The 26513-nt window shown below is 49.9% G+C and overlaps 1 protein-coding gene across 3 annotated transcripts in view; it reads left to right on the top strand.

Annotated features, from left to right (window-relative positions):
• The first annotated feature begins 462 nt into the window (after positions 1–462).
• Positions 463–26513, top strand: part of IL20RB (interleukin 20 receptor subunit beta) — a 38906-nt gene continuing 12855 nt past the window's right edge. The window contains exons 1-6 of one of the 3 annotated variants that reach the window (XR_016233288.1): positions 463–1025; positions 14700–14826; positions 16566–16756; positions 21835–22008; positions 23871–24021; positions 25844–25986. Coding sequence is in view for 2 of the 3 variants with exons in the window: in XM_017346798.4 (XP_017202287.1) it covers positions 956–1025; positions 14700–14826; positions 16566–16756; positions 21835–21959; positions 23871–24021; positions 25844–25986 (807 nt within the window). In the remaining variant the exon portion in view is untranslated. The remainder of the gene's footprint in view (positions 1026–14699; positions 14827–16565; positions 16757–21834; positions 22009–23870; positions 24022–25843; positions 25987–26513) is intronic. The other 2 variants (XM_017346798.4, XM_017346797.4) reach the window with 2 other exon arrangements.

Genomic DNA, 26513 nt, shown 5'->3' with positions numbered 1-26513 from the left:
ACGTTCATCCTCTCTGCCGGTTGGGAAGTTCTTGTTGAGGGCAGAAACTGTTGAAATCCCAGGATCTGGCACACAGTAGGCCCTCGGTAAATGTTAATAAGTTACTAACTTTCCTAAGGTTGCAATATAAATGAGTTCTAAAAATAGAACCAAAGCCTGTTGCACTCTAAAATCCCTGTTTATCCACTACTGTATTTGCACCTTAGAGTATTTACAGTCTTACAGAGCTAAATTATAAGGGTTCAAACCTTATCATAAAGTTTTCCTCCAATAACTTAAAAATTGGCTTTAATTTTTCAATAATACATTCCCCTGGGTCAGTAATCCAATGCTATAAAACAATATTTAGAGTCTTGTTTCCATTTTTCTCCTCCATCTTTCTACTGCCCACTCCCTTGCCCCAGGCTAACCGATCTTGTTAGTTTCTCATACCTCCTTCCAGATTTTCTTTTCAAATTCATGCAAGTATGAAACTTCTTCACCGCTTCATTTTTACAAAGGTCCTCATTTCTTTTAACTTCTCTGCTTTTTCTGAAGGATCGGCAGAAAAAGCTAATCAGTACCCAGCCTGAATGACCTCAGAGGGAGACTGAGAAGAGTGAGAACATAACCCTGCCTGCTCACTGGCTTCTAGGAAGCATCAGGGTCCCCCCAAGACAGAATCTGTGCTCCAGGTATCTCTTCCAGGCAGGTTCTCAGGCTCCCCAGCATTTCTCTGGAACTATCTGGGGCCACTCCCTGGGTTTATGCCTGGCTGGAGGAGGGTGCAGCAGAGCCCGCCCCTTGTGAGCTGTCTGGGCCAGCTCCCCTTGCCAGAACAACGAAGGTTTCCTGGAACTCAGACCTCAGCTTCAACATCTGCATTCTGAAGCAAGATGGCTGAGACGGACAGAACACTTCATCCTGGAAGAGAGCAGTGTTCCGGATCAAACTGAATCTGCTAAACAGACTCACAATGGTTCTGGAAGACATTTGCACAAGTCTTGTCCTGTGGTTCTTCGCTCTGATTCCATGTTTGCTCACAGGTAAGTATGAATTAGAATATAGATCACAGTTTGGGCCCCCCATATAAGTAAAGAAGGTGAAAACAGAGCTTGGCGTTGAAATATGAGTATATCTGTAGAACATACCTGTCTGTTTATGAAAGGTTTCTCAACCTCTTAAACATCTATCTTCACGTCCCTAAAGAAAGAAAAAGGCTTGGGTGGCTGTTTAGCAAAGTAGTTAGATGCCAATGGGAACACTTGCATGCCGAATCAGTGTGCCCCGATTCAAGAATTAACCCATTCCAGCTTCCTGGAATAATATGCACTTAATGGATAATATGCACCCTGGGAGTCAGCAGATAATGGCTCAAATACTTGGGTACCTGTCACCCACATGGGAGACCCAGCTGGAGTTCCTGGCTCCTGGCTGCAGCCTGGCTCAGCCCTGGCTGTTGTGAGCACTTGGTGAGTGAACCAATAGATGGGAGATCTTTATCATTTAAAATAAATATTTTTAAAAAGAGAAAATAAAATAAAATAAAATACCCGCATTCTGTTTGGGAATCTATCTCCAGATGTCCATAGAAAATCTAGAAAGATACAACATCAAAATAAATAGTTTGAAGTTTAGCAGAGTTCCACCATGCATTTTCTTGTTTATCTCATTAGCTGTTAAATGGTGCTGCATAGTTCTCTCAGTCTTTCTGTGTGTGTTGAAGTTGTTAGCTGTAAGGACATATTAAAGTCAAACATTCTGACAGAGTACACATAAATAAAAAGGCAATTTATGAGTCTAATATTGAATATGTGACTTACAAAGGTTGGGTTTCTCTGGCGATCATTGCAGGAAGGCCCTCTATACTATTCCTAAAAACCCTTGGTCTGGGGCATTTTCCCTGTGGGTAAGTTTATGCAGTTTTCTCTGTTCCTGGTTGTGCTGTCCCTGGTTGCTTGTACCTACTTGCTTTATCATTCCAAAACCACAGCTCTTTAACCTTTTATGTCTTTTTATCACACTTAAGTGCAATTTCTGGTTTTTATAATCCAAGACACTGGGCATTTTTCTTTAAATGGTACTGATTGTTCTAGTTAATTTAAAAGAGGTATCAAATCGGGGCTAAAGCGATTTGCATATGTTTAGAACTGGCTTAAACATCAAGGGTAGAGTGTTCCCTCCTGTCTCAAACCTTAGCTCAGCACATGATATAGAAATTTTGCTGTTTCTCTCCCCTCTGCAGGCCTGTGGTCCCATTATCATTCCAGAGAGATTCCCCCTCTTCCAGACCTTCTGAGACCTCTCTTGTACTCCTTGGCTGGGTATATATGGAGTATATTCCTTCTGGCCTATGCCAGGTCCTAGGCGTCTTTCCCAGTGTCTGCAGCATGTCTAACAAAAGTGGTTTGGTTGGTTACTTGATTGATTACTTAGTTTTCAGAACAAAAGTGTTACCGGGAAACACTCCTCCACTAAGCCAGAGGGAGAAGATGGGCAGCCAAGTAAGAGGAAAGGCCAGCATTTTCTCAACTTGACATTTTCTTCCATTAATTCAGTCCTTTAAGTCTTTTCTTGAAAACTTGTGTTTCAAGCAGACCTGGAGGAGGTGAGTATGCTCTTCTGACATTTTCTCACACAGAAAAAGAAGGGAAAAGGTGGAAACACTTGGGACCAGGAAGACCAGTGCATGATTTTTGGTTCTATCACCCACTGACTGGACCCTGCAGCTTCGGTCTCCTCTATGATTCAGGAAACTGATTCCATTCCCAACAATGATGATTACAACAGCCATTTCTGAGCCCACATTGTGCTCTCAGATGGCAAAAGTGTTCTCACTTCTCACATCCATCCTGCAAAGTAGGTGCTGTTAGAGAGGTTCAGTAATTTGTACAGGTATATACAAGGATACTTCAAGAAGGTTGTGGGGCCGGGTGGTCAGCGTTGCAGCCTGGTGTGTAAAGCCACCACTTGCAATGCCAGTTCCTGTCCCGGCTGCTCCACTTCTGAGCCAGTTCCCTGCTAATGGCCTGGGAAAAGCACTGGAGCATGGCCCAAGTACTCGGGCCAGCCGCTGTGGCCATGTGGGGAGTGAACCAGTGGACAGGAGATCTCTCTCTTTCTCTCTCTCTCTGTAACTCTTTTAAATTAGTAAATAAACCTTTAAAAAAAAGTTGTGGAAAAAATGGAATTAAAAGAGAAGTTTATTTTGGTACAAAGAAGTCTGAAATCCATGCATAGTTTTTTCTTTTTTTTTTTTTTTTAAGATTATTTACATGAAAGTCAGAGTTACACACAGAGAGAAGGAGAGGCAAAGAGAGAGAGAAAGGTCTTCCATCCACTGATTTACTCCCCAATTGGCTGCAATAGCTGGAACAGTGCCAGTCCAGTCTGAAGCCAGGAGCCAGGAGCTTCTTCCGGGTCTCCCATGTGGGTGCAGGGGCCCAAGGACTTAGACCATCTTCTACTGCTTTCCCAGGCCATAGCAGGGAGCTGGATCGGAAGTGGAGCAGCTGGGACTTGAACTGGCGCCCATATGGGATGCTAGCACTGCAGGCAGGGCTTTACCTGCTACGCCACAGTGCCGGCCCCACGTAGTTTTTTCATAATAGGTTTTCCATGAACTTTTTGAAAACCTATTGGTGGGGAAATTGGGATTTGACTCTGGGTGGCCAGCTCTAGTGCCTGTACCCTTAGTTCTCTGCAAAAAAGACCGAGACCTTGAAACAGGCCAGAAATAGGAAGCAGGAACAAGGTGAGGGAAATAAAGAAGGTGCTGCCTTTTCTGATGCAGCAGACAGTCTGTTGGAGGTACAGGTAGTGGAAGAGGACACAATTGCAGGAGTTGGTTTCAGATCCAACAGGGGCCCATCCAGGAAAGAGACACAGGATTCTGCCTGGAAAGTTTGCCTGAGGCCTTCATGGTGGGCAAGACTTCTTGTTGCTTTTCTTGCACTGACTCAAGATTTCAGAAAACAGGTGTTTGGCATAAACCTTAAAGCAACAAAAGAGGCCGGCGCTGCGGCTCACTAGGCTAATCCTCCGCCTTGTGGCGCCGGCACACCGGGTTCTAGTCCCGGTCGGGGCGCCGGATTCTGTCCCAGTTGCCCCTCTTCCAGGCCAGCTCTCTGCTGTGGCCCGGGAAGGCAGTGGAGGATGGCCCAAGTGCTTGGGCCCTGCACCCCATGGGAGACCAGGAGAAGCACCTGGCTCTTGCCTTTGGATCAGCGCGGTGCGCCGGCCGCAGCGCGCCAGCCGCGGCGGCCATTGGAGGGTGAACCAACGGCAAAGGAAGACCTTTCTCTCTGTCTCTCTCTCTCACTGTCCACTCTGCCTGTCAAAAAAAAAAAAAAAAAAAAAAAAAAAAAAAAAAGCAACAAAAGATAGTAGTTTATGAAGGATGAAGGATTAGGAAAATAGAAATTAGACCTAGTCTGATTTCCCTAAGGGAGCAGAGACTTGGTTCATTTGGTTAAGTTTCATTCATTTAGTCTTTCTGAGAGCTTTTCATGTGCTAGATTCCAGGCTGGGTGCTGATGAGAGATAGAAACAAAGCAGAGCCCTTGTCTTCTTCTTCTTTTTTTCTTTTTTTCTTTTTAAAGGTTTATTTTATTTATTTGAAAGAGTTACAGAGAGGTAGAGACAGAGAGAGAGGCCTTCCATCAGTTGGTCCACTCCCCAGATGGCCATAATGGCTGGATCTGCGCTGATCTGAAGGCAGGAGCCAGGAGCTTCTTCCAGGTCTCCCATGTGGGTGCAGGGACCCAAGCACTTGGACCATCTTCTACTGCTTTCCCAGGCCATAGCAGAGAGCTGGATCAGAAATGGAGCAGCCCAATACCAACAGGTGCCCATATGGGATGCCAGTGCTTCAGGCCAGGGCGTTAACCCGCTGCACCATAGCGCCGGTCCCAAGAGCCCCTTGTTTTCAAGGAACATGAGAGTCCTCTGGGAAATACAGTAATGTAATAGATTTAACATAGTCACAGTTACTCTTTAGCCACACATATAAGGTCTAGATCAGCGGTTCCCAGTCTGAAGTGTACATTGGACTCTCCTGGGGACTTCATGGCCGGAGATTCTGAATGAATCTATGGTGCTGCCTGGGCACTGGGACTTTTCAGAATTCCTTGGTGAGACTCCTTAGAGAAGTGGTTGATTCCAGGGCTAGGCAGGAAAGATACAAAATAAGACAACTGCATCTTGTGGTAAGTAATGAAAGGCTAAAAAAGGATGGGAGCCTATGTGTAAGACAGTATCCTAGATTAGATCCTAGAAGAAAGACCTGACCTGGAAAACAGGCAAAATGCAAGTAAAACCTGGAATTAGTTAATAGTAGTGGGCCAATGTTGTTTCCTTAGTTTTGACAAGTGTGTCATGGTTACATTTGGGGAAGCTGAATGTCAGGAGTATGGGAATTCTGTGTACAAAAATCTTTGCTATGTTTCTGCAAATCTAAAATTACTCTAAAAATTAAAAGTCTGCTAATAAAAATAACATGAAAAAGAGGGTAGGGAAGGGGCTGTGGCCATGGCATAGTGGGTAAAGCCACTACATGCAGCGCCAGCATCCCATATTGGCATCAATTCAAGTCCTGGCTACTCCACTTCCCTAATCCAGCTCTCTGCTATGGCCTGGGAAAGCAGTGGAAGATGGCCCACGTCTTGGGCCCCTGCACCCACCTGGGAGACCTGGAAGAAGCTCTTGGCTCCTGACTTCGGATTGACCCAACTCCGGCCATTGTGGCCATTTGGGGAGTGAGCCAGCATATGGAAGATCTCGCTCTCTCTCTCTGTCTCTTTCCATTTCTCTTTCTGTAACTCGGCCTTTCAAACAAACAAACAAACAAATAAATAAAAGAGGGTAGGGGATAAGACAAAGTCTAAAGAATACAGGAGTCAACCTGAAGGAGTTTCTAGTAGCCAAGACTGGGACAATTTGAGTCATAAAAACAATAGTGTTGGATTTTAAGCATAAAAAATTGTAAGTCCATATTCAAAATAAACAACTGAATGGATAAGTGGTGGAAAAGAACTAGCATGTCTTTACAGAAGACAAATTAAATAAATCCCTATTAGAGCATCCCAGCAATAATTGTTGCAAGGAATAAAAGTTAAAATTAATGGATGGGATGAGAGTATTTCAGGCATGGAAAGCCAAGACACTCTGGGGGAAAAAAAAAAAAACCTAAATGAAAGATCTCCACGAATTAGATCCCAGTGGAAAGAACGGGTCATCAAAGAAGGAGGTACCTTTCTCTGAAGGGAGGAGAGAACTTCCACTTTGACCATGGCCTTGTCTAAATATGATCAGAGTCGGTGAACTCAGAGGGCTTCCATAGCCTTGGTAGCTCATGACAAGAGCCTAGGGTGATTACTGATGCCATAAACAAGAGTGTCAATTTGTTAAGTCAACAACAGGAGTCACTGTGCACTTACTCCTCATGTAGGATCTTTGTCCTTAGTGTGCTGTACATTGAGATTTAATGCTATAACTAGTACTCAAACAGTATTTTTCACTTTATGTTTCTGTGTGGGAGCAAACTGTTGAAATCTTTACTTAATGTATGCTAAACTGATCTTCTGTATATAAAGAGAATTGAAAATGAATCATGATGTGAATGGAAGGGGAGAGGGAGTGGGAAAGGGGAGGGTTGCGGGTGGGAGGGACGTTATTGGGGGGAAGCCATTGTAATCCATAAGCTGTACTTTGGAAATTTATATTCATTAAATAAAAGTTAAAAAAAATTAATGGGTGGGAGTTAAAGAAAAACCAAATATTTGCACATCTAACGTATATCCTCCAAAGTATTTATTAACTCTAATGAGGGACAATAATACTTTATAATTAGCGGTTATGTCACCAGTAATAAGGCATGAAGATACCATTTACTCCTTGTAATTACAGGGCAAAACATATAACCCCAATTAAATCATTCTAAAAACATCAGACAATGAGAGACATTCTCATTTGTAGGGACATTTGTAGAATTTGCCAAACTACTTTCCAGATTGAGTGTACAATATTACATCACTACCAGCAATGAATGAGCATCCACTTTCTCTGAATCCTTGCCAGAATTTGGTTTTATCACTTAAAAATTTAGTGATTCTGATAGCTATTATCTCATTGTAGTTTTAATTTGCATTTGCCCTGTGGCTGATGAAGCTGAACATCTTTTCAATACTTACTTGTCATGTTTATATTCCCTTTGGTGAAATATCTTTTCATGTCTTCTGCACATTTTCTAAATGAGTTGTTTGATTTTCTGCTGTTAAATTTTAAGAGTTTTTTTTTTAAAGATTTATTTATTTATTTGAAAGGCAGAGTTACAGAGTGTGGGACAACGAGATCTTCCATCTGCTGTTTTACTCCCCAAATGGCTGCAAAAGCCAGGGCTGGACCAGGCTGAAGCCAGGAACCTGGAACTCCACCCAGGTCTCCCACATGTTTGTCAGGGGCCCACGTACTTCAGCCATCATCCACTGTAGGGAGCTGGCTCAGAAGTGGAGCAGGTGGTCCTCAGACCAGCATATGGGATGCTGGCATTGTAGACAGCAACTTAGAGTTCTTTGTGAGATGATGGCTTGCAATATTGCCTCCCACTCTGTAGCTTTTCTTCCCATCCTTTTGCAAAGGAAAAGTTTTATATTTTGATGAAGTTCAATTAAAAATTTTTCATTTTATGGATCTTGCTTTTCATTGCAAGTCTAAGAACCCATTACTTAATCCTGAAGACTTTCTCTTGTGCTTTTTCTCAAAGGTTTTGGAGTTTCACATTTTTTAAAAAAGATTTATTTATTTACTTGAGAGGAAGAGTTACAAACAGAGGGAGAAACAGAGAAGTCTTCCATCTTTTGATTCATTCCCCACATGGCTGCAACTGAACTGGGCCGATCCAAAGCCAGAAGCCAGGAGTTTCTTCCAGGTCTCCCACACAGATGCAGAGACCCAAGCACTTGGGCCATCTTCTATTGCTTTTCCAGGCCATTAGCAGGGAGCTGGATGGGAATTAGAGCAGCTGGGACTCAAACTGGTACCCATATGGGATGCCAGTGCTGCAGGCAGGTACTTAACCTACTATGCCACAGTGCCAGCCCCTGGAGTTTAACATTTTACATGAATATCATTTTGAGGAGCCGGCACTGTGACATTAATGGGTAAAGCCGCTGCCTGCAGTACCAGCAATCCCATATAGGCACCAGTTCGAGTCCTGGATGCTCCACTTCCGATCTAGCTCCCTGCTATGGCCTGGGAAAGCAATAGAAGATGGCCCAAGTCGCTGGGCTCCTGCACCCATGTGGGAGACCTGGAGGAAGCTCCTGGATCCTGGCTTTGGATTAGCACAGCTCCAGCCATTGCAGCCATCTGGGGAGCCAACCAGTGGATGGAAGACCTTTCTCTCTCTCTCTCTCTCTCTCTCTCTCTCTCTCTCTGCCTCTCCTTCTCTCTCTGTGTAACTCTGACTTTCAAATAAATAAATAAATATTTTTAAAAAGATCATTTTGAGTTAATTTTTCAATCAGGTATGCGGTTTAGGTTTAGGCTAATTATTTTAATACAGATGTCCTTTATTCTAGTGTTAATTATTGAAAAGATTATACTTTATTAAATTACTTTTGTACCTTTGTCAAAAAAGCAATTGAGCATATTTATGTGAATCTATTTATGAGATTTCTATTCCCCTCTGTTTATCTATGAGTCTGTCCTTTTGCCAATACCACACAGTCTTGGAATTGGGTAGGTTGATTTCCCCTACTTTATATTCTTTTTCAAAATTATTTTAGCTATTCTAGTTCCTTTGCCTTTTTAAAAATAAAATTTTGAAAAAACTTAATTAAATAAACAAAAATGTTTTCCTAGGCCTTTGATAAGAATTGTTAAACCTGTATATCAATATGTGAGAGGATTGCCATCTTAACTATGTTGACACTTCCTGTCCATGAACATAGTATGTCTCTCCATTTGTTTAAATAGTCTTTGATTTCTTTCTTTTTTTTAATTTTTTTATTTTATTTTATTTTTTTGACAGGCAGAGTGGACAGTGAGAGAGAGAGACAGAGAGAAAGGTCTTCCTTTTGCCGTTGGTTCACCCTCCAATGGCCGCCGCGGCTGGCATGCTGCGGCCAGCGCACCGCGCTGATCCAATGGCAGGAGCCAGGAGCCAGGTGCTTTTCCTGATCTCCCATGGGGTGCAGGGCCCAAGCACCTGGGCCATCCTCCACTGCACTCCCTGGCCACAGCAGAGGGCTGGCCTGGAAGAGGGGCAACCGGGACAGAATCTGGCGCCCCAACCGGGACTAGAACCCGGTGTGCCGGCGCCGCTAGGCGGAGGATTAGCCTAGTGAGCCGCGGCGCCGGCCAGTCTTTGATTTCTTATATTAGCATTTGGACTTTTTCCCATACAAATAATAGATATTGTTAGATTTATAACTATTTGGTTTTTTTTTAGTGATTACAATTTTAATTTCTGTGAATAAGTGTTCATCGCTAATATGTATGAATGTTATATCCTATGAACTTCCTCAACTCATTTGTTAGTTTTAGGTGTTGTGGATTTTTTTTTTTGTATATTTTCTACATAACCTATCTTGTCATTGGCAAATAGGGAGGTGTTGCTCCCCCTCTTCGTGGAGGAACGACACAGGACCCTGCGCTGTTCTTTCGTCTGCTCGGCCCTCCCCGGGTTTGCTGCTGGTTCTTCCCGGGTTGGCTACCGTCCCTCAACCTCCGTGGAAGGGCAGTTCCCCCTGGCCACATTCCCCACTTCCGCAGGGGAGCGGCACACCGCCGGCCGGCTCTCTCGGGGGCTGCACAGGTGTTCCTCTTAGATGTTCCTGGTGCATGCCGTCTCTCTCCTCCTTTATAGTCCTCCTCCGCCAATCCTAACTCGGCTGCCCACATGCCGAGTATGCTGCTCTCCAATCAGGAGTAAGTCCTACAGTTTATTGGTTGAACTGGAGGCAGCTGTGCGGAAGCTGTTTACTTCTCTCCCAGCGCCATATTGTGGGAGAGCAGATGCATAGAATAAGTCTTAATTCCAGTAACTCAGTCCAGTCCGGGCTGCTCCCCACAGATCCCCCTTTCTTTTTATTTTTTGGCGTTGATACGCGCCTGTCTTCGGTGTCCCGCGGCACATACTCTGCTCTACTTGCTAGAGTTGCCACAGGTTCTTACAAGTCCTATCAATCAGGCAAACCGAATCCGGGTCCTCTCTTCGCCATGTTATGAGGAGGTTTTTAGGTGCTGATGCGTGCCTGTGTTCGGTGCCCTGCAGCGCATGCTCTGCTCTGCCTGCAGGGGCTTACAAGCCCTAACAATCAGGCAAACCGAATCCAGGCCTTCTCATTGCCATATTGTGGGGGAGACTTATTAGTGTTGGTTCGTGCCTATCTTCGGTGACCTGCAGCTTGTAAGTTGCTAGCCGCCCGCAGGTGCTCATCGCCTCACTTAATCAGGCAGACCGAATCCAAGCTTTCTCGTTGCCATGTTGAGGGGAGGCCTTTCTATTTCTCTATTTCTCTATCTCTGGGCATTCCTATTTCTCCCATTTTACTTCTATCTTCCAGCATTCCTATTTCTCTCACTTTACTTCTAAACTTCTGTTTCTCTTATCCCTGCAGCTTCCCGGCGCCTCGCCCTGCCGGCAGGCTCCCGGCTCTGCGCGCACGCTCCGCGGTCTCCACGCACTTCGCGCCCGCACCACGGCCTCGCGCCAGCTCCGCGTTCCCTATCTATTCACGCCCCGTGCTCTCTCTGCATGCGGCGGCTTCCGCGAATGTTTCCGCCACCACCGGCATTCAGTCCAAGTTCCCCGGACTAACCTGGCGAATCCTGGCGGCCCACGTCTCTGCCTCTGGTTCCAGATCTTCGCCTCTTGCTCCCCGGGGTGACTTGAAGAATTCCAAGGTGGCTTATGTCTCCGCCTCGGCCTGCACTCGCGGCTTCATCCTCCCTAACATTTTTCTCTACCCGGTATGTTTCCTTAAGTTTTCTTCCAACAATATTCCTCTCATTTCTCCTGGCTACTCCCCACAGTCCGTATCCGAGTCCAAGCCTCCTCTAGGTTTCACTTTCGCTTTCAATCTCCTAGCTTCTTCCGGCACCTTTTCCATCCAGCTTTTCCCTAGGCTGTTTGCTAGTCTCTCTCTCCGGTATTTTCCCATTTCTTTCCTCCTAAGTTTCCTATCCGTCCTAGGTTTCCTATCCATCCTAGGCTTCATATCCGAGTCACGGCACCATTATGTTGCTCCCCCTCTTCGTGGAGGAACGACACAGGACCCTGCGCTGTTCTTTCGTCTGCTCGGCCCTCCCCGGGTTTGCTGCTGGTTCTTCCCGGGTTGGCTACCGTCCCTCAACCTCCGTGGAAGGGCAGTTCCCCCTGGCCACATTCCCCACTTCCGCAGGGGAGCGGCACACCGCCGGCCGGCTCTCTCGGGGGCTGCACAGGTGTTCCTCTTAGATGTTCCTGGTGCATGCCGTCTCTCTCCTCCTTTATAGTCCTCCTCCGCCAATCCTAACTCGGCTGCCCACATGCCGAGTATGCTGCTCTCCAATCAGGAGTAAGTCCTACAGTTTATTGGTTGAACTGGAGGCAGCTGTGCGGAAGCTGTTTACTTCTCTCCCAGCGCCATATTGTGGGAGAGCAGATGCATAGAATAAGTCTTAATTCCAGTAACTCAGTCCAGTCCGGGCTGCTCCCCACAGGGAGGTTTTACTACTTTCTTTCTAATGTATAGTTCCTTCTTTCCTTCCTCTCTTTTTTCTTTCTTTTCCTTCTTTTCTTCTCTTTCTGATTTTCTATTTCTTTCTCTTTCTTTCCCCCTTCTATTTTCTTTCTATTCTCTTTCTTTCTTTTTCCTTCCCTCTCTTCCTTCTCTCTTTTTTCCTTCTCTAACCTCTTTTTCGCTTTCTTTTCTTTCCTCCCTTTTCTTTCCTTTTCTATTACAGTGAGTGGCTAGAACTTCCAGTACCATATTCAGTAATAGTGGTAAGAATGAAATCTTTGCCTGCCCCTGATCTTAAGGGGAAACATTCAGTCTTTCTCTCTTAAGATATTAGCTATAGCTTTATTGTAGATGGTCTTTATCAAGTGGTGACAACTCCATGCTGTTCCTAACTTGAAGAGAAGCCTTTTGTTTTGTTTTAATAATGAGCTGATTTGGATTTTGTAGATCCATTTTTATGTCAGTTGACATCATTACTCTGATTTTTCTTCTTTAGGTAGTCAATATGATGGATTACATTTATTAATTTTCAAATATCGAGCCAGTCTTATATACCTGGGACAAATTCCACTTGGTTATGATGTATAATCTTTTTACAAATTATTAATGTGGATTACTAATATGTAATTGAAGATTTTTTGCACCTAAGTTCATGAGATATATTGGCTATAGTTTTTTTCTTTTTTCTATTTTCATTTTATTTGGAAAGCTGAAAAACAGACAGAGAGATCTTTCATCTGATGACCTACTTCTCAAATGCCTGCAGTAATCAGGGGTGGACCATGGCAAAACCAGGAGCCAGGAACTCAACTCATATCTCCCTAGTACTTGGTGTCTCCCAGGGTATGTTTTAGTAAGAAGCTGTATTAGGAGCTGAAGACCTGGGATCAGAACCAGGTGCTCCAATATAGGGTGTGGGCATCCCAAATAGCATCTCAACTGCTGTGGCAAACACTCACCTTGTAGTTTTTCCTTTAACTTTTAAGTACATTTCCTTTGTCTGATTTTGGTATCAGGTTAATACAGGCCTCATGAAGTAAGATGGAGAGTGTCCATTCCTCTTCTGTGATTTGCAAGAAGTGTGTAAAGTTGGAGTTAATTCTTTTTTGAATGCTTGGTGACATTCTCTAGTGAAACCAAATGGGCCTGGAGACTTCCTGTTTTAGAGTTTTCAAATTATGGCCGGCGCCACGGTTCACTTGGCTAGTCCTCCGCCTGTGGCGCTGGCACCCCGGGGTTCTGGTCCCGGTTGCGGCGCCGGATTCTGTCTCTGTTGCTCTTCTTTCAGTACAGCTCTCTGCTACGGCCCGGGAAGGCAGTGGAGGATGGCCCAGGTGCTTGGGCCCTGCACCCGCATGGGAGACCAGGAGGAAGCACCTGGCTCCTGGCTTTGGATCAGCGCAGCGTGCCGGCTGTAGTGGCCATCTGGGGGGTGAACCAATGGAAAAGGAAGACCTTTCTCTCTCTCTCTCACTGTCTAACTCTGCCTGTCCAAAAAAAAAAAAAAAAAAGAAAGAAAGAAAGAAAAAAAAAGAAGAGTTTTCAAATTATACAATACAGTTATTTTCATTAACACACTATCGTGATATATAATTTTATCATTAAGTCAATTACATAAAATACAACTTTATATGTTTATATAGCTTTATAATCTCCAAATGGAGTTTCTTGTTTTAATTGTTTCTTACTTTACCAGAGGAAGACTGCCAGAGAGGACAATGCCCCAACATTGCACGTCGCCTGACCCCAGCCTGCTCTTTTCCTTTCCATTCCTTTGGTGATTTCAGTTAGGGCTGGGGAGGTCAGGAGGCTTCCCTTATGGATGTTCCAGGTGTCTCCTCCCAGGGCCAACCCTGGGTCTGAAGGTGAGGTGGAGGTGCATCTTCAGGGTCCCACATTTGAGGAGAGGCAGGGGGAACCAAACAAGGTGTTCCCAGCAACCTCTATCCCCTTGTGGTCACAGGACTTGGTAACAAACAGCAGGTGTCAATATGGAGACAGGCACAGAGATGAAAAGTCTCGGGTGAGGGCCCCAGCCCCACCCCCATGCTACACTGTTGATGTTATCACTCTGACTGCAACAGCAAAGGGAGGCAGGTGTTGGTGTTAAAAGAAGCATGTGAAGGAGGGAAGAGAATCCCATCACATAGGTCTGGACTGCACCCAGGGGTTACCTGTGAGGATCAGCTTTGGGCTTCCTGAAGTCCTTATGAGTGCAAGTTCAGTTTGCAAGCCTCCTCTCTTCCACATGAATTGTTGGCCAACTGTGTGCCCACACCTCTGTGAGCAGATGCCGGTGTCCCAGGCTGGCCTAAAATAGGGCCCTGCAGTTTTCCTGGAGTGGGGTCTCCCAGTTGGTCTGGTGCCCCTCTAGGCTGCACTCCCTCCATTCAGACCTGAGTCTGCACTTCCCAGCAGGCAGCTGATGCCCCACTTGGCCTTGTTGGGTGACATCAAGGGATGTACTTTGGTACCAAAAGGTGGCAGCAGCAGGAGAGGGATTTAAGTTGAAGCCAGCAGGAATCTGCATGGGTTTGCCATATAGGGGAGGGAGGCCTGGGTTTATCAATTTGCCTAAAGTCAACTAGTAAGTGACAGAGTCAAGGCCAGGATCCAGGTCAGTCTGACATAAGAGTCAAAGAAATGTGCTTCTGTTTCCTCCTTTGTGCAATGGAGACACTAGTGGTCCTTCTTATCAATATGGTCATGAGGATTATGTGAAATAATCATGTAGCAATCTTACACATGGTCTAGAGAGGATGTGGTAAGGACTTGCACAATGTTAACTATTGTTATTATTACTATTAACTTGCGATTTTATCACCTAAGTTGGAATTTTAATGATGATAGTAAGAACTTAGCCTGAACACAAGAAGGAAGCAGGAGTTGTATCTGACTCATAAACACCGGAAGACTTGCACCAGACATACTCTGAAGCTGGGGCATGCCCACTGTGAGCCCTCTTGTCATTCTGTCTGTCTACCTTGATCCCAGATGGAGTGGCCATTCTGCCTGCCCCTTCGAACCTCTCAGTACACTCAGCCAACATGAAGCATCTCTTGGTGTGGAGCCCAGTGGCCTTGCCTGGAGAAACAGTGTACTATTCTGTCCAGTACCAGGGGTGAGTGCTCTGTTTTTAAAGTAGCTCTTCTCCCTTCATCAGCAACGGGTTCTTGGAGGCCCAACTCTTCCTTCTCAGCTGAACGAGGCTTTCTGAGCCCGTGAGTAGGTCATCTCCAGTGTCCTGGGGCCTCTGGCTGCAGGGGCTTTGGGAGAGTTGAAGAAATAAGGGACATTTTCTTTTGGATTTGACAGTGATCTCTCTGGGACCACAAATAGTTTAGACACATTTTGGTATAAGTTTTCAACAGTGAGCCACTGTCCAATGAGTTTGACTCTGAACTGAGATGGATAAGCAGAGACTCAAATCATCTGGGGGCTGGGAGAGACCTTAGTTTCGTGGACTATGATCTTATACCTGAGAGCCAAAACAAACTGTGACACCATGGGTCAGCTGGCCTTGGGGCAAGCAGGCTCTCCTCTTCTCTAGGTATTTAGGTGCTTGCAGCTGTTGAGGAGTGACAAGGACACAAGGTGCACAATTTATTTCATTACCAATGAATACAAACTGAGCACCGGTATGTGTGGACCCTCTTCTAGGCTCAGGACTACAGCTGACACCTGGATATAGGAAGCTTACATATGGAGGAGGCTTTAGACAGGAAGTCCCCTAGGTCTGCGTGGCATCTGTGGCCTTTGTGGCTATAAAAAGTTAAATCAGTTAAAAGCAATTACTTCCTTAGTCACACTAGCTACATTTAAGGTGTTCCGTAGCCATATGTAGCTAGTGGATACCATATTGAAAAACATAAGCCTTAAGTCAAAACATAAATCAGCAGATCATGACATGGAAGTGGAACTTTTCCATCATCAGAGAAAGTTCTGTTGGGCAATAGTGCTCTAGGCCATTTCCGATACTGATCAGTGCTAGGACAGAGCTGAAAGGCTGATGAGATAGAGTTGACTCAGCAGCTCCTTTTTTTTTTTTTTTTTTTTTTTGACAGGCAGAGTGGACAGTGAGAGAGACAGAGAGAAAGGTCTTCCTTTTGCCGTTGGTTCACACTCCAATGGCCGCCGCGGCCGCCGCGCTACAGCTGGCGCACCGCGCTGATCCGAAGGCAGGAGCCAGGTTCTTCCTCCTGGTCTCCCATGGGGTGCAGGGCCCAAGCACTTGGGCCATCCCCCACTGCACTCCCGGGCCACAGCAGAGAGCTGGCGTCTCAGCAGCTCCTTTACAGTGGTCAGGAAGGCCTCTCTGAAGAGGTGATGTTTACATCACAGCTCTAGGACAACAAGAGCAGGCACTGAACAACAGCAGCAGAACAGCTATCTGGTCAAAGGTCCTAAGGCAGAAAGAGCTGACCGTGTGGGGAAGAGCATCATGCTTACAGGCAGGGTGCGGCAGAGTCCCGTAGGCCATTGGAAGAGTCTGGATTCCATTAAAGGGCTACAGGAAGTGACTAAGGAGAGAAATGTCATGGTCTGCTGACTATGAATGGTCTGAAGAATGGCCAGTGTGGAAGCTGGAGCCCACAACAAAGCATGGGATGACAGTGGCTGAGATTAAGGTAGTGACTATGGACCTGGACAGACTGGGGTCATGCCTGTGCTTTCTCTTGTCTGGCGACAATGGAGAATGCATGGTTGGTGAGGAGGAAGAGTGGAAGAACTGAGGCATGGAGTAATGGCTTATTTTGCTGGCTGATACAAAGCAGGGGAATGATGGTAATTCCCTGCAAGTATCACTGAGCTGGGGTCCAAGTGGCTGCTGTGACACTGTGCCCTCCTCTCCTTGCGCAGGGAGTACGAGAGCCTGTACAGGAGCCACGTGTGGATCCCCAGCAGCTTGTGCTCGCTCACTGAAAGGCCTCAGTGCGACGTGAGCGACGACATCACCGCCACAGTGCCGTACAACCTCCGTGTCAGGGCCACGCTGGGCTCACGGACCTCAGCCTGGAGCACCCTGAAGCAGCCCTTCAATCGAAACTCAAGTAAGGCCCCGCTCTACCCCACCTTCACCCCAACAGCTCTCCCTTAGGCCTTTCTGCAGCATTAACATAGTCTCGCAAAGCTAGAATGTTGTGAACCCAAACAACTCGTACTGGCGCATTGTGGAAATTGTGAGTCTTTCCCCACATGCTGTCTCTCGCACCCTTTTGTTCCGGAAGCCGTTCCTGACCGTGTCTGTCAGGGCCTGCAGGCAGCAGGGAGGCTGCCACTTTGCACCTGGAAGGAAAGCTGTTCTGCTTCTTTCTCCCCAGGCTTCATAAATCTCACACTGCCTCCCACCTGTACCTCATCACCCCCACGGAACCGGCTGTGTGAGCAGCTTCCCGGTGGAGATGTGTGTACACACTTCACAGAGCCACCAGAAACATTGCTCTTCTACCATGACTGTGAAACAAATGACTTTTCTACTGCAATAGTACCTGGAAAAAGGCTGGGAAAGAGGTGACATAGAAGGCAGAGAGTTGGCCAGACTTGGCTGAGTGCAAGCAACGGCCAGGGCGCACACGGTGATGCGTGCTGGGTGGCCAAGGGGTAGGAAGCAGCCGCTCACACAGAGAAGGAAACCTGAGCATCTCAGCAGAGGACAGCCATGTAGGAGAGGGGCTGGGCCTGGGCTGTTAGAGAGCACGCACTCTGGCTGCTCTGTGGCACGTGAGCTGGGGAGGCAAGGCCTGCAGGGCAACGGAAGGGGGAGTCAGGGTGGGTCCCGATCCCTTGAGGGCTGAAGGGGTGTGGAGGGGAGGAGGATTGAGGTAGAAAGGACAGAACTTCGGGACCAGTTACGGAGGACAGAGCAGCAAAAGGTGGTGATGAACGCAGGGAACCCGGGAGGAGCGGCTGTCCTGGAGGGAGGGGGACACCTGGCTGTGTGCTCCGTGAGACTGACTGTGCTCCATGCTGTCACACCACGGGTGTCTGACAGCCACCTGGAAATCGGATCCTGGGGCTCAGGAAGGTCAAAGCCGGCTACACAACATGGAGTGAGTAGCCAAGGGCTTGGCAGAGAGTGTCACTGTCCAGGGGCAAAATCTGGGGGACAAAGCGAGCCCAAGACAGGATCCTGTGAAACTCAGGGTTTAAGATGTAGAGAGAGGCAAGGAGGGGCGCCAGCGAGTGGCTGGGCAGAGAGAGGGCCAGGGAGGGCCTCCTGATGTGCCCTTGAGAATGGAGGTGGCGACAGTGGTGCAGGGTGGAGGGGTGAGGGAGGTGGGGAGGGGCAAGGCAGCTCCTCCTGTGCCAGCGATGGGGGCAAGAATGTAGCCAGTACGGAGCAGCAGGAAAGGCAAGGGAGGGCTCCCGAGCCTTCTGTTTGCTCTGTGTGGCAGAAGATGCTCCCCGTGCAAGGGCAGAGGAAACCGAGGCAGCAGCTGCAGTGCAGGTGAGTCAGGGGCCACTAAGGAGTGGATGGGGTTGGGCCGACATCAGGAAGAATTAGATGCTGGGGAAGCCCGAGCTAGAAGGGGCTGAGGAAGGTGAAGATGGTTTGAAGGAGACGTTGGTCCTGTGGGGTCAGACAGGTGTGGTGCAAATCCCAGCACGGCCCTCGGCAGCTGGGCCCCTGCCTCCTCGCCCGGAGGAGGCCAAGCAGTTTGCATGGCTGGGTGGTTGTGGGGTGTGATGCTTGGGGCAGCACCGTGCTGTCATGGCGCTCAGCTTCCTGTAGGAATTCTTGGTGGTGGTGTTGTTGCCCTCGGGATGCCCAATGGCGAGCCAGAGGGCAGAGGCGGGAAGGAGCGGGAATGGGACTGTGGAATGGGAGCCCAGTGGAACTGCTGCTGGAGCAGGTGACTTCTCCTCCCACCCCTCCTTCCTGGGTCCCAGGAAGTGGCAGGGGCCCAGCGCCAGGCACTGTTCGAGGCTACGGGACGCTGGAGGGCACTGCAGCGCTGCCTCTGCCTGAGTGTCCACTCACAGCCAGAATCACCTCCCTCTGGCTGCGGGGAGCTCAGGGCTCCAGCCAAGACCATGGCTAGGTGCTGGCTGCTGTTGCTGGAAGGCAGGCCTGGGTCCGAAGGAGAGAAGGGAGTGCCTACAAAACTCCTGGATGGGGGTGAGCAGGAGTAACCCATGCCTAAGGAGACTGGCATCAACAGGGAAAGCTCTCGCTGCAGGGGGAGCTGCCGACAGGGGGTCTGCACCTGTCTCAGAAGGGGGAACGTGTGTTCCCGTGTGACCCTGTGTGGGTGGCGTTAGCAACTGGCTTGCATGGCCGGCTGGTCTCTTAAAGGCTTAGTCTGTCCTTTTCCATCTGAGAAAAGCCACTCCAACTTCTCCCCGGACATGGGAAAAATCTCATTTTAAGGCTCTCTTTAAAAACCTCTCCCACGCTTAAAGGGAAGTCTTGTTGAGAGCAAAGATTTTTTTTTAAGGTTTATTTATTATTTGAAAGGCGGAGTGAGAGAGAAAGAAAGTGCAAGCAAGTGAGAGAGGCTTTCCATGTGCTGATTCACTCCCCACATGGCCACAACAGCCAGGGCTGGGCTAGGCGAAGACAGGAGCCAGGAACTCAGGTCTTCCATGTGGGTGGCAGAAGCCCAAGCACTCAGACCATTTTCCACTGCTTTCCCAGGCACATTAGCAGGAAGCTGGATTGAAAGTGGAGCAGCCTCAGGGGTCTGGTGTTGTGGTATAGTGGGTAACGCCTCTGCCTGCAATGCCAGTATTCCATATGGGTGCCAGTTCGAGACCTGGCTGCTCCACTTCTGGTCCAGCTCCCTGTTAATGGCCTGGAAAAGGCAGCAGAAGATGGCCCAAGTGCTTGGGCCCCTGCACCCACATGGGAAACCTGGAAGAAGCTCCTGGCTTCAGCTTGGCCCAGCCCTGGCCTTTGTATCCATTTGAGGAGTGAACCAGTGGATGGAAGATAGCTCTCTTTTTGTCTCTCTCCCTCTGTCTGTAATACTGACTTTCAAATAAATAAGTAATTCTTAAAAAAAAAAAAAAAAAGTGGAGCAGCCAGAACTTGAACTGGCACTCTGAAATGGAAAGTGGCTATGGGAAGCAGCAGCTGAACCCACAGCACCCATATGGAATGCCTGCTCCCAGGAGCAGAGGTTCTTACCCTCGAGGGCATGATCTGGTCTCAGGAGAGCTTCGGAACCACTCACGCCCAGGGCACGTCCCCAGGGGCCTGGCTTAAGGGATCCTTTGTGGCCTGTCCGTTGGGAGTTTCCAATTCTCGCCAGGCTGTTCCCACATACAGCCAGGGTTGAGATCCTCTAACACCCCACACAAGAGCGGCTGGAAGTGTAGAAAGACATGGGCGCACGTTCTGGCTGCTGGCTGTATGACTCCACCTCTGTTCACCAGTGATAGCATTTGCCTTCTCCAGCTTCCTAGGTGGATTAAGTGAGCCGAGTATACCAAGTGCAGTGAGAGAGGTTCCTGCCCCAACACTGTCAGATTTTTCCCTCTGAAGGGGAACTTTGGGGCGTTTTCTCCAATTCGATTCTCAGTAAAGATGGAGACCAGAGGCCTCCATCAATCACGAGTTGCAAGTGGAGCAGGTGAAGCCTCCTTTCCTTCTGGAGGGGTCTGCGAGGCAGTGCAGGTGGCGCTGTGCGGTGGCACGGAGCTCGGCACTGTGTGACTCCCTAAGGCCCATCCCCTAGCCAGGCAGCCCTCCCATGCCCGGCCATCCATTTTCCCCGAAGGGGTAGGTGAGGGGAAACGCTTTGAGCATTCCCTCCAGGAACAGCCTTTCTGCTGAATGTCCACTGACCCCGACGCGGGAGGCTGTAGCCCAGAGCGCTCCTGACCCCGCTCCCCAACCAAGGCCAACAGCCAGGGTGGCCCTTCTGGTCCTGCGGCGTCTGGCTCTCAGACGCAGGCGTGGCTCCATCAGCAGTGGCAGGGAACCGAGACTGCCCGAGCAGGCCCTTCTGTCGTTGGCCTACCGTTGGGGAAGCATCCACAGGGGCTGCTGGCCTCCCTGTTTGGGGCCTGGCAGCATTAAAGGCGGCGTTTGTGTGCACGCTGGAGTTTCTGGAGTTGATTATTGGACTGGGCAAAAGGCCTCTGACTTGTCAGTAGGCCTCAGTCAGGTTAGAGGAACCCCTAACTCAGAGCACCGTGGCGAAGCCGTGAGCAGGCGGCTGCCTTGCTGATGTACGACATGCAAGTCCCTGCCTCTCATCTCGGAGCTCTCGGGAAGCTCACGCCTGCGGGGCCGGGACAGGCCTGAGTGTTCAGCGTAGATCCGCACCCACGCAGGCGTTTGGCAGCACTAGCAAACAGCATCTGCTCGCTTAGATGAGCCAAGAGAGGAGCAATTTCTGCTAAGACGGAGAGGTAGGGGAAGGAACATGGACCACAACCTTGTAAAAGGGAAAGAGAACATTGACAAGAGTATTTCATCACATTTCCTGAGAATCGGTGCCTCCCGGAGAAGCAACAGAGGACTCGATTGTAGTGAAGGGGTAGAAAAATAAATAAATAAAAAGGTAATTGTAGTTTTTGCTTTTTCTTTTTTCTTTCTTTCTTTCTTTCTTTCTTTCTTTCTTTCTTTCTTTCTTTCTTTCTTTCTTTCTTTTTTGACAGAGTTAGACAGTGAGAGAGAGAGAGAGAGACAGACAGACAGAGAGAAAGGTCTTCCTTCCGTTGGTTCACCCCCCAAATGGCCGCTATGGCAGGCGCGCTGCGCCGATCCGAAGCCAGGAGCCAGGTGCTTCTCCTGGTCTCCCATGCGGGTGCAGGGCCCAAGCACTTGGGCCATCCTCCACTGCACTCCCAGGCCACAGCAGAGAGCTGGACTGGAAGAGGGGCAACCGGGACAGACTCCGGCACCCTAACCGGGACTAGAACCCGGGGTGCTGGCACCACTCGCAGAGGATTAGCCTAGTGAGCTGCGGCGCCGGCCAGTCTTTGCTTTTTCAATCATTCATTGTTTGGAAAGCATTTAGTGAGCACTTGCTGAGTACAGGAGAGTATTTGTGGACAGGTTCCAGGTGCAGCTGACCCCTCCCATCCGCACAGGGGCTGGCATGTGTCCCCCATGACATGGGCCTGGGAAGCCAGTCCCGTCTGGGGCTGGCTTTAATCCTCTCTGTCTTGCCAACAGCGGTCCTCACGCCCCCTGTGGTGGCGATCTCCAAGGATGGCTTTCACCTGGTGATCGAGCTGGAAGACCTGGGGCCGCACTTTGAGTTCCTCGTGGCCTACTGGAGGAGGGAGCCTGGCGCCAAGGTGAGACTCGCCACCGTGGCCTGGAGGAAGGAGGCACAGGTCTCTGAGGGTGAGCAGGAAAGCAGCGCCTGTATGGCTCCGCGGAGGCGGGTGGCCTGAGGGGCAGCAGTCCAGGGTGGGGAAGCAGGGATGAGAGGAGGCTGACACCCCGCCCCCATCAGTCTTGCCTGCAGAGAGCTGCCTGGGCCCATCCCAGGCCTTCACTGGGAGCCTTTTCAGGCCAGATCTGCTAAAGCATGGGAGCTGCCTCCTCGCCCTAAGCTCTAACCTAATTGCATCTATGACACTTTTTCAATGCATTCCCCTCTCCCCACCCCCAGGTGCTTAGGAGCAGCAGCCCGGGGTGTTTCTGATCAACTGATGATTGCAAAAGTATGAGGCTGGTGCGAGCCTCTCCAGGGTGTGTACCTTGGCAGGCTGCAGAAGTGGGCAGGGAGCCAAGGGCTGGCTTATGAATAAGCCCATCTGATTCTGAATGGGTGGGCCACGCAGAGTGCCTGCACGGGTCGGGTGCTGCCCTCCCCGTGGGAAGGCGGCTGCAGCGTCGGGTGAGTGGGAGCCCAGCTCGCTCGGGGCAGGGTCCACCAAGCAGCAGCGGCAGGAGGGGTGGAGCTCCAGCAAGCACTAGGGACAGTCCAGACCAGTGAAGCTCCGGTCCAAGTTGATGTGGTGGCAAGGTCTAGAGGCACAAGGGAAGACAAGGCTTTCTCCTAAGGACTAATGTGGTGCCTGTTGATAAGGGGCTCTTACAGAAGCTGTGAACAGAGCTGGCTCAGGTGCAGCCTAGCCTCATCACCTGTGGAGGCCTTGCTTCCCCCTGGTGGGTCTCCCGGTTGCCCTCGTTCTGTGGCCTCTCCCCAGCTTATTCCCTGGTCCCTCCTCCCTCCCTCCTACACAAGCCTATGGCTGTCCCAGCCCCTCAAGGCCTCCTAGCCTTGGCTCCCCTTGCTCTGTCCTCTCCTCTTTGTCCCACTTCTTGCTCCAGGTATTCCGTTTCCCAAGACCAAATCCTTAAGAGAGGAATCCGTTTGGTCTTGCTCATTTGATCAGGCCTAGGGGTTACCAGGGGCCAGCTGGCCCCTGACCTCATAGCAGTATCTGGAAGACTGGACACACTCACCACCTGCTCAGCAGGGGGCTGGCAGGGCAGGAGGTCCCACTGGGAACCAGTGTTTACCCCTGTGGGGGACGTGGCATTGCCAGCTAGGCAGAGGGGCCTGAGGAGGGCTGGTCAGGGCCAGGGCAGGAGCAGCATGCCACTCCCTCAGAATTTTGGGGTGCAGCCCACTCCCCACCCTTGGTAACTGGCAGCGCAGGTGGTAAGAAAGGAGCGTGCACCCTGAGTCATATGGGCTCGGCCCAGACAAGCCTCCACAGGCTCAGATGCAGAGCACAGGCCTTGGGGAAGCCGGTGGAGGGGGAGAGGCGGACAGATGGACCGACAGACAGGGAGGTGGACAGACAAGGGAGAGGGGGCACTGCCTGCTAGCTCCACCGCTCCTGCGCACTGATGCCCCTGGTGGGAGAGGCCACCCCAAGCCACTGCTCGGTGAGATGGCCAACATCAGGCTGTGTCCCGATGCTTACCAGAGAGGCCCTCCTTAACTGCCGTTTATGACAGCACCTCCTCATCGCTCGCCTCCTCCTCGCCCCCGTGTTGTTCACAGCCCTTATGTACCTGACACGTGTTTGTATTTTCTGTCTCCCTTGACGTAAGCTCTGTGGGAGCAGGGACTTTGTCTGTCGTATTCAGTGCTGTGTCCTTGTGCCTGGTGTGGTAGCTGGCACAGAGCAGGTACTTGGTGGATAAGAATGAGTGACTGAATGTGTGCACGCACGGGTGAGAAAGAGAGCATCCCTCCCTGGCTCTTCTCGTCCGTGAGGGTCTCTGTGTTTCCCCGTCTCCCAAAGGAACACCTCAAAGTGCTCCGGAATGAGGGTGTCCCGGTGCACCTGGCCACCATGGAGCCTGGGGCCGCGTACTGTGTGAAGGCGCAGACATTTGTGAAGGCCATCCAGAGGCACAGCGCCTTCAGCCAGCCAGAATGCGTCGAGGTGCGAGGTAAGGACGGCCGGCCAGGACCCTGGAGCCAGGTGCCCAGGCGAGTCCCTGGCGCATGCGCAGATGCCTGCATCACTTTGCATTGCTTTTAAAATCAGTCACTCAAGCATGTTTGAAATCCAATCAACATAGATCTATATAAAGTAAGAGGCAAATGTTCCTTTCCCCTCCCCCACCCCACACGCACCCCAGGCGCTTTCCTCTGCAAGCTTGGCATGTAATCTGGCTGTCGTCTGGGTGACAACAGTGCTCTGGCACACAGATGGGACTGCACGCTTCCCCCGTGCTGGGCCCGGCTCATTCTCCCTGGCTTGCATGAGGTGAGCATCTTCTCATTCCGGACATACGGATCCTTCTCACTTTACCAACGTGCATGACAAGTCCACGTCCGGGTGTGCCGAGATGTGCGGATGCAACCTCGCCCTGTGATAAGTGTAGTCTGAGCTTTCCAGTCTTCGCCACTGTAAACCATGCTGCAGTAAACAAGTTTGTGTATGTTCGAATTCTCATTTTAATAGCTGAGTTGCTAATCGACCTTACTGATAGTTCATGCACTCTTTAATGATCCCGTTTTTCGATATTTAAATCATCTCTGTTTGCTTTTGAAGGTGATGCTCATGCTTTCATTGGATGAATGCTTACTGAGCATGGGCTGTGTGCCAGGTCCTGGTCTGTGCCCTGGATAAGGCAGAAAGCCCCTCCCCTTATGGAGCCTACCCTCTGGTTGTGAGGACAGACAATGAACAAGGGAACAAGGGAGGGAGCTTCCCTTGGTGATGTGCCCCATGAAGAGTGTGTCTCAGAGCAGCCCGGGGTGTGGGACGTGGCTGTGCTGCCTCGGGCAGAGGGCGAGGTGGGTTCTGGGGCTGTCCCTCCAGTCTGGATGTTGCCGTGAACTGATCTGCCTTCCTTGGAATGAAAATGGCAGGAGTGGATGGAAGGCTATGAACTTGGGTGTATCTCCTGATGGGGATGGCCCAAACAGTTTCCAAAAGCAAGGAAACACTCCCAGTGCTCCCAGCCACCTGTGGGTCTCTGGCGGCCTCTCCATAGCCTCTGTGGCTGAGCTGCCCTTTCTACTGCGGGCAGCAGCTGGCCCGGAGAGGCTCCAGGGGTTGCTCAAGGTTACACAGGACAAAGAGTTGGAGAAATAACCTCTTCTGCGTCTCCAGATGGTCAGACCCAGCCCTGTCCCATTTATTCCATACAACGGCCCACGCGTGAGCTGGGGTAAGCCACGGAGCCGTTCTTAGCAGACTCCTCTCCTGTATAAGCAGGGCTGCCCGCAGCGTGGGGAGGGACACAGCCTCCAGGTCAACTTAGCAGGCCTAGCAGAGTTCTGGCTGTGTGACTGTTTTCTGAACTTGCTGTTTTCCTCTGCAACAGGAACCCGCCAGGAGCACACTGTGAGACACACTTTGTTTTCGGTTCCCACCCAGCTCCGTTCTGGGCTGTTCCCTTCCAGCCCTCCCCCTCATCCTGCCCGGGGCCTGGCACTCCGCCTTCCTCCTGGCTGTGGTGCCAAGGTACATGCTGACACAGCTCGTCCCTTAGCACATGACGCTCCTCCCCTCCCCTTCCCAGGAAAAAAGATTTGCATCTTCCCCGGGGCCTTCTGGAAACCATGCCTTCGTCTGCATTCTGGAAAGATGGTTCTAATGGTGGTCATTTTAGTCACTCGGGTGCACCTCGACATCGCCGGATGCTGACACCTGCTGCCGAGGCCGAGTGCGGAGCCACCGTCAGGAGACCGCAGGAGGCCCAGGCTCTGAGTTTGCTCTTTGCTGTGGTGCCTGAGCCTCTCGTATCCTTGTGTTCCCAGGAGAGGCTCTCCCGCTGGCGCTCGCCCTGTTTGCATTCGTGGGCTTCATGCTGATCCTTGCGGTGGTGCCGCTGTCCGTCTGGAAAATGGGCCAGCTGCTCCAGTATTCCTGCTGCCCTGCGGTGGTCCTCCCGGACACCTTGGTAATCCTGGTCTCTCTTCCTTGCTGTGTGTGTGATGTGTGTGATGCTGAGCACATGTGCTGGGGGCCTTCGTTAGGCATGGGCACACGTCTCGTGGTTTGCAGGGAAGAAGGCCACTAGGAGGACTTCACTTCTGGCTTAGTCTGTCTGTGTTGCTGTCACAGAAGACCACAGACCTGTGACTTATAAACCATGGTTCATGGTTCTGAGGGCTGCGTCATAACTCCCTGGAAGGCATCACGTGGGTGGGAGAGGGCGAGAGATCAAACTCTCATCCACAAGCCCTTTTTTCGTTTTTGAAGATTTATTTTTATTTGAAAGAGTTACAGAGAGGCAGAGGCAGGGCAGGGGAGGGAGGGGAGAGAAAGGTCTTCCATCTGCTGGTTCACTCCCCAAAAGGCCACAACAGCCAGGGCTGGGCTGATCCAAAGCCAGGAGCCAGGAGCTTCTTCCAGGTCTCTCACTCCAGTACAGGGGCCCAAGGATTTGGGCCATCTTCTACTGCTTTCCTAGGCTATAGCAGAGCG

Source organism: Oryctolagus cuniculus, chromosome 4 (genome assembly GCF_051225735.1).
Source record: "Oryctolagus cuniculus isolate XC-2025 breed Fujian yellow rabbit chromosome 4, ASM5122573v1, whole genome shotgun sequence".
Lineage (NCBI taxonomy): Eukaryota > Metazoa > Chordata > Mammalia > Lagomorpha > Leporidae > Oryctolagus > Oryctolagus cuniculus.
This window is presented reverse-complemented; position numbering and strand designations above follow the sequence as displayed.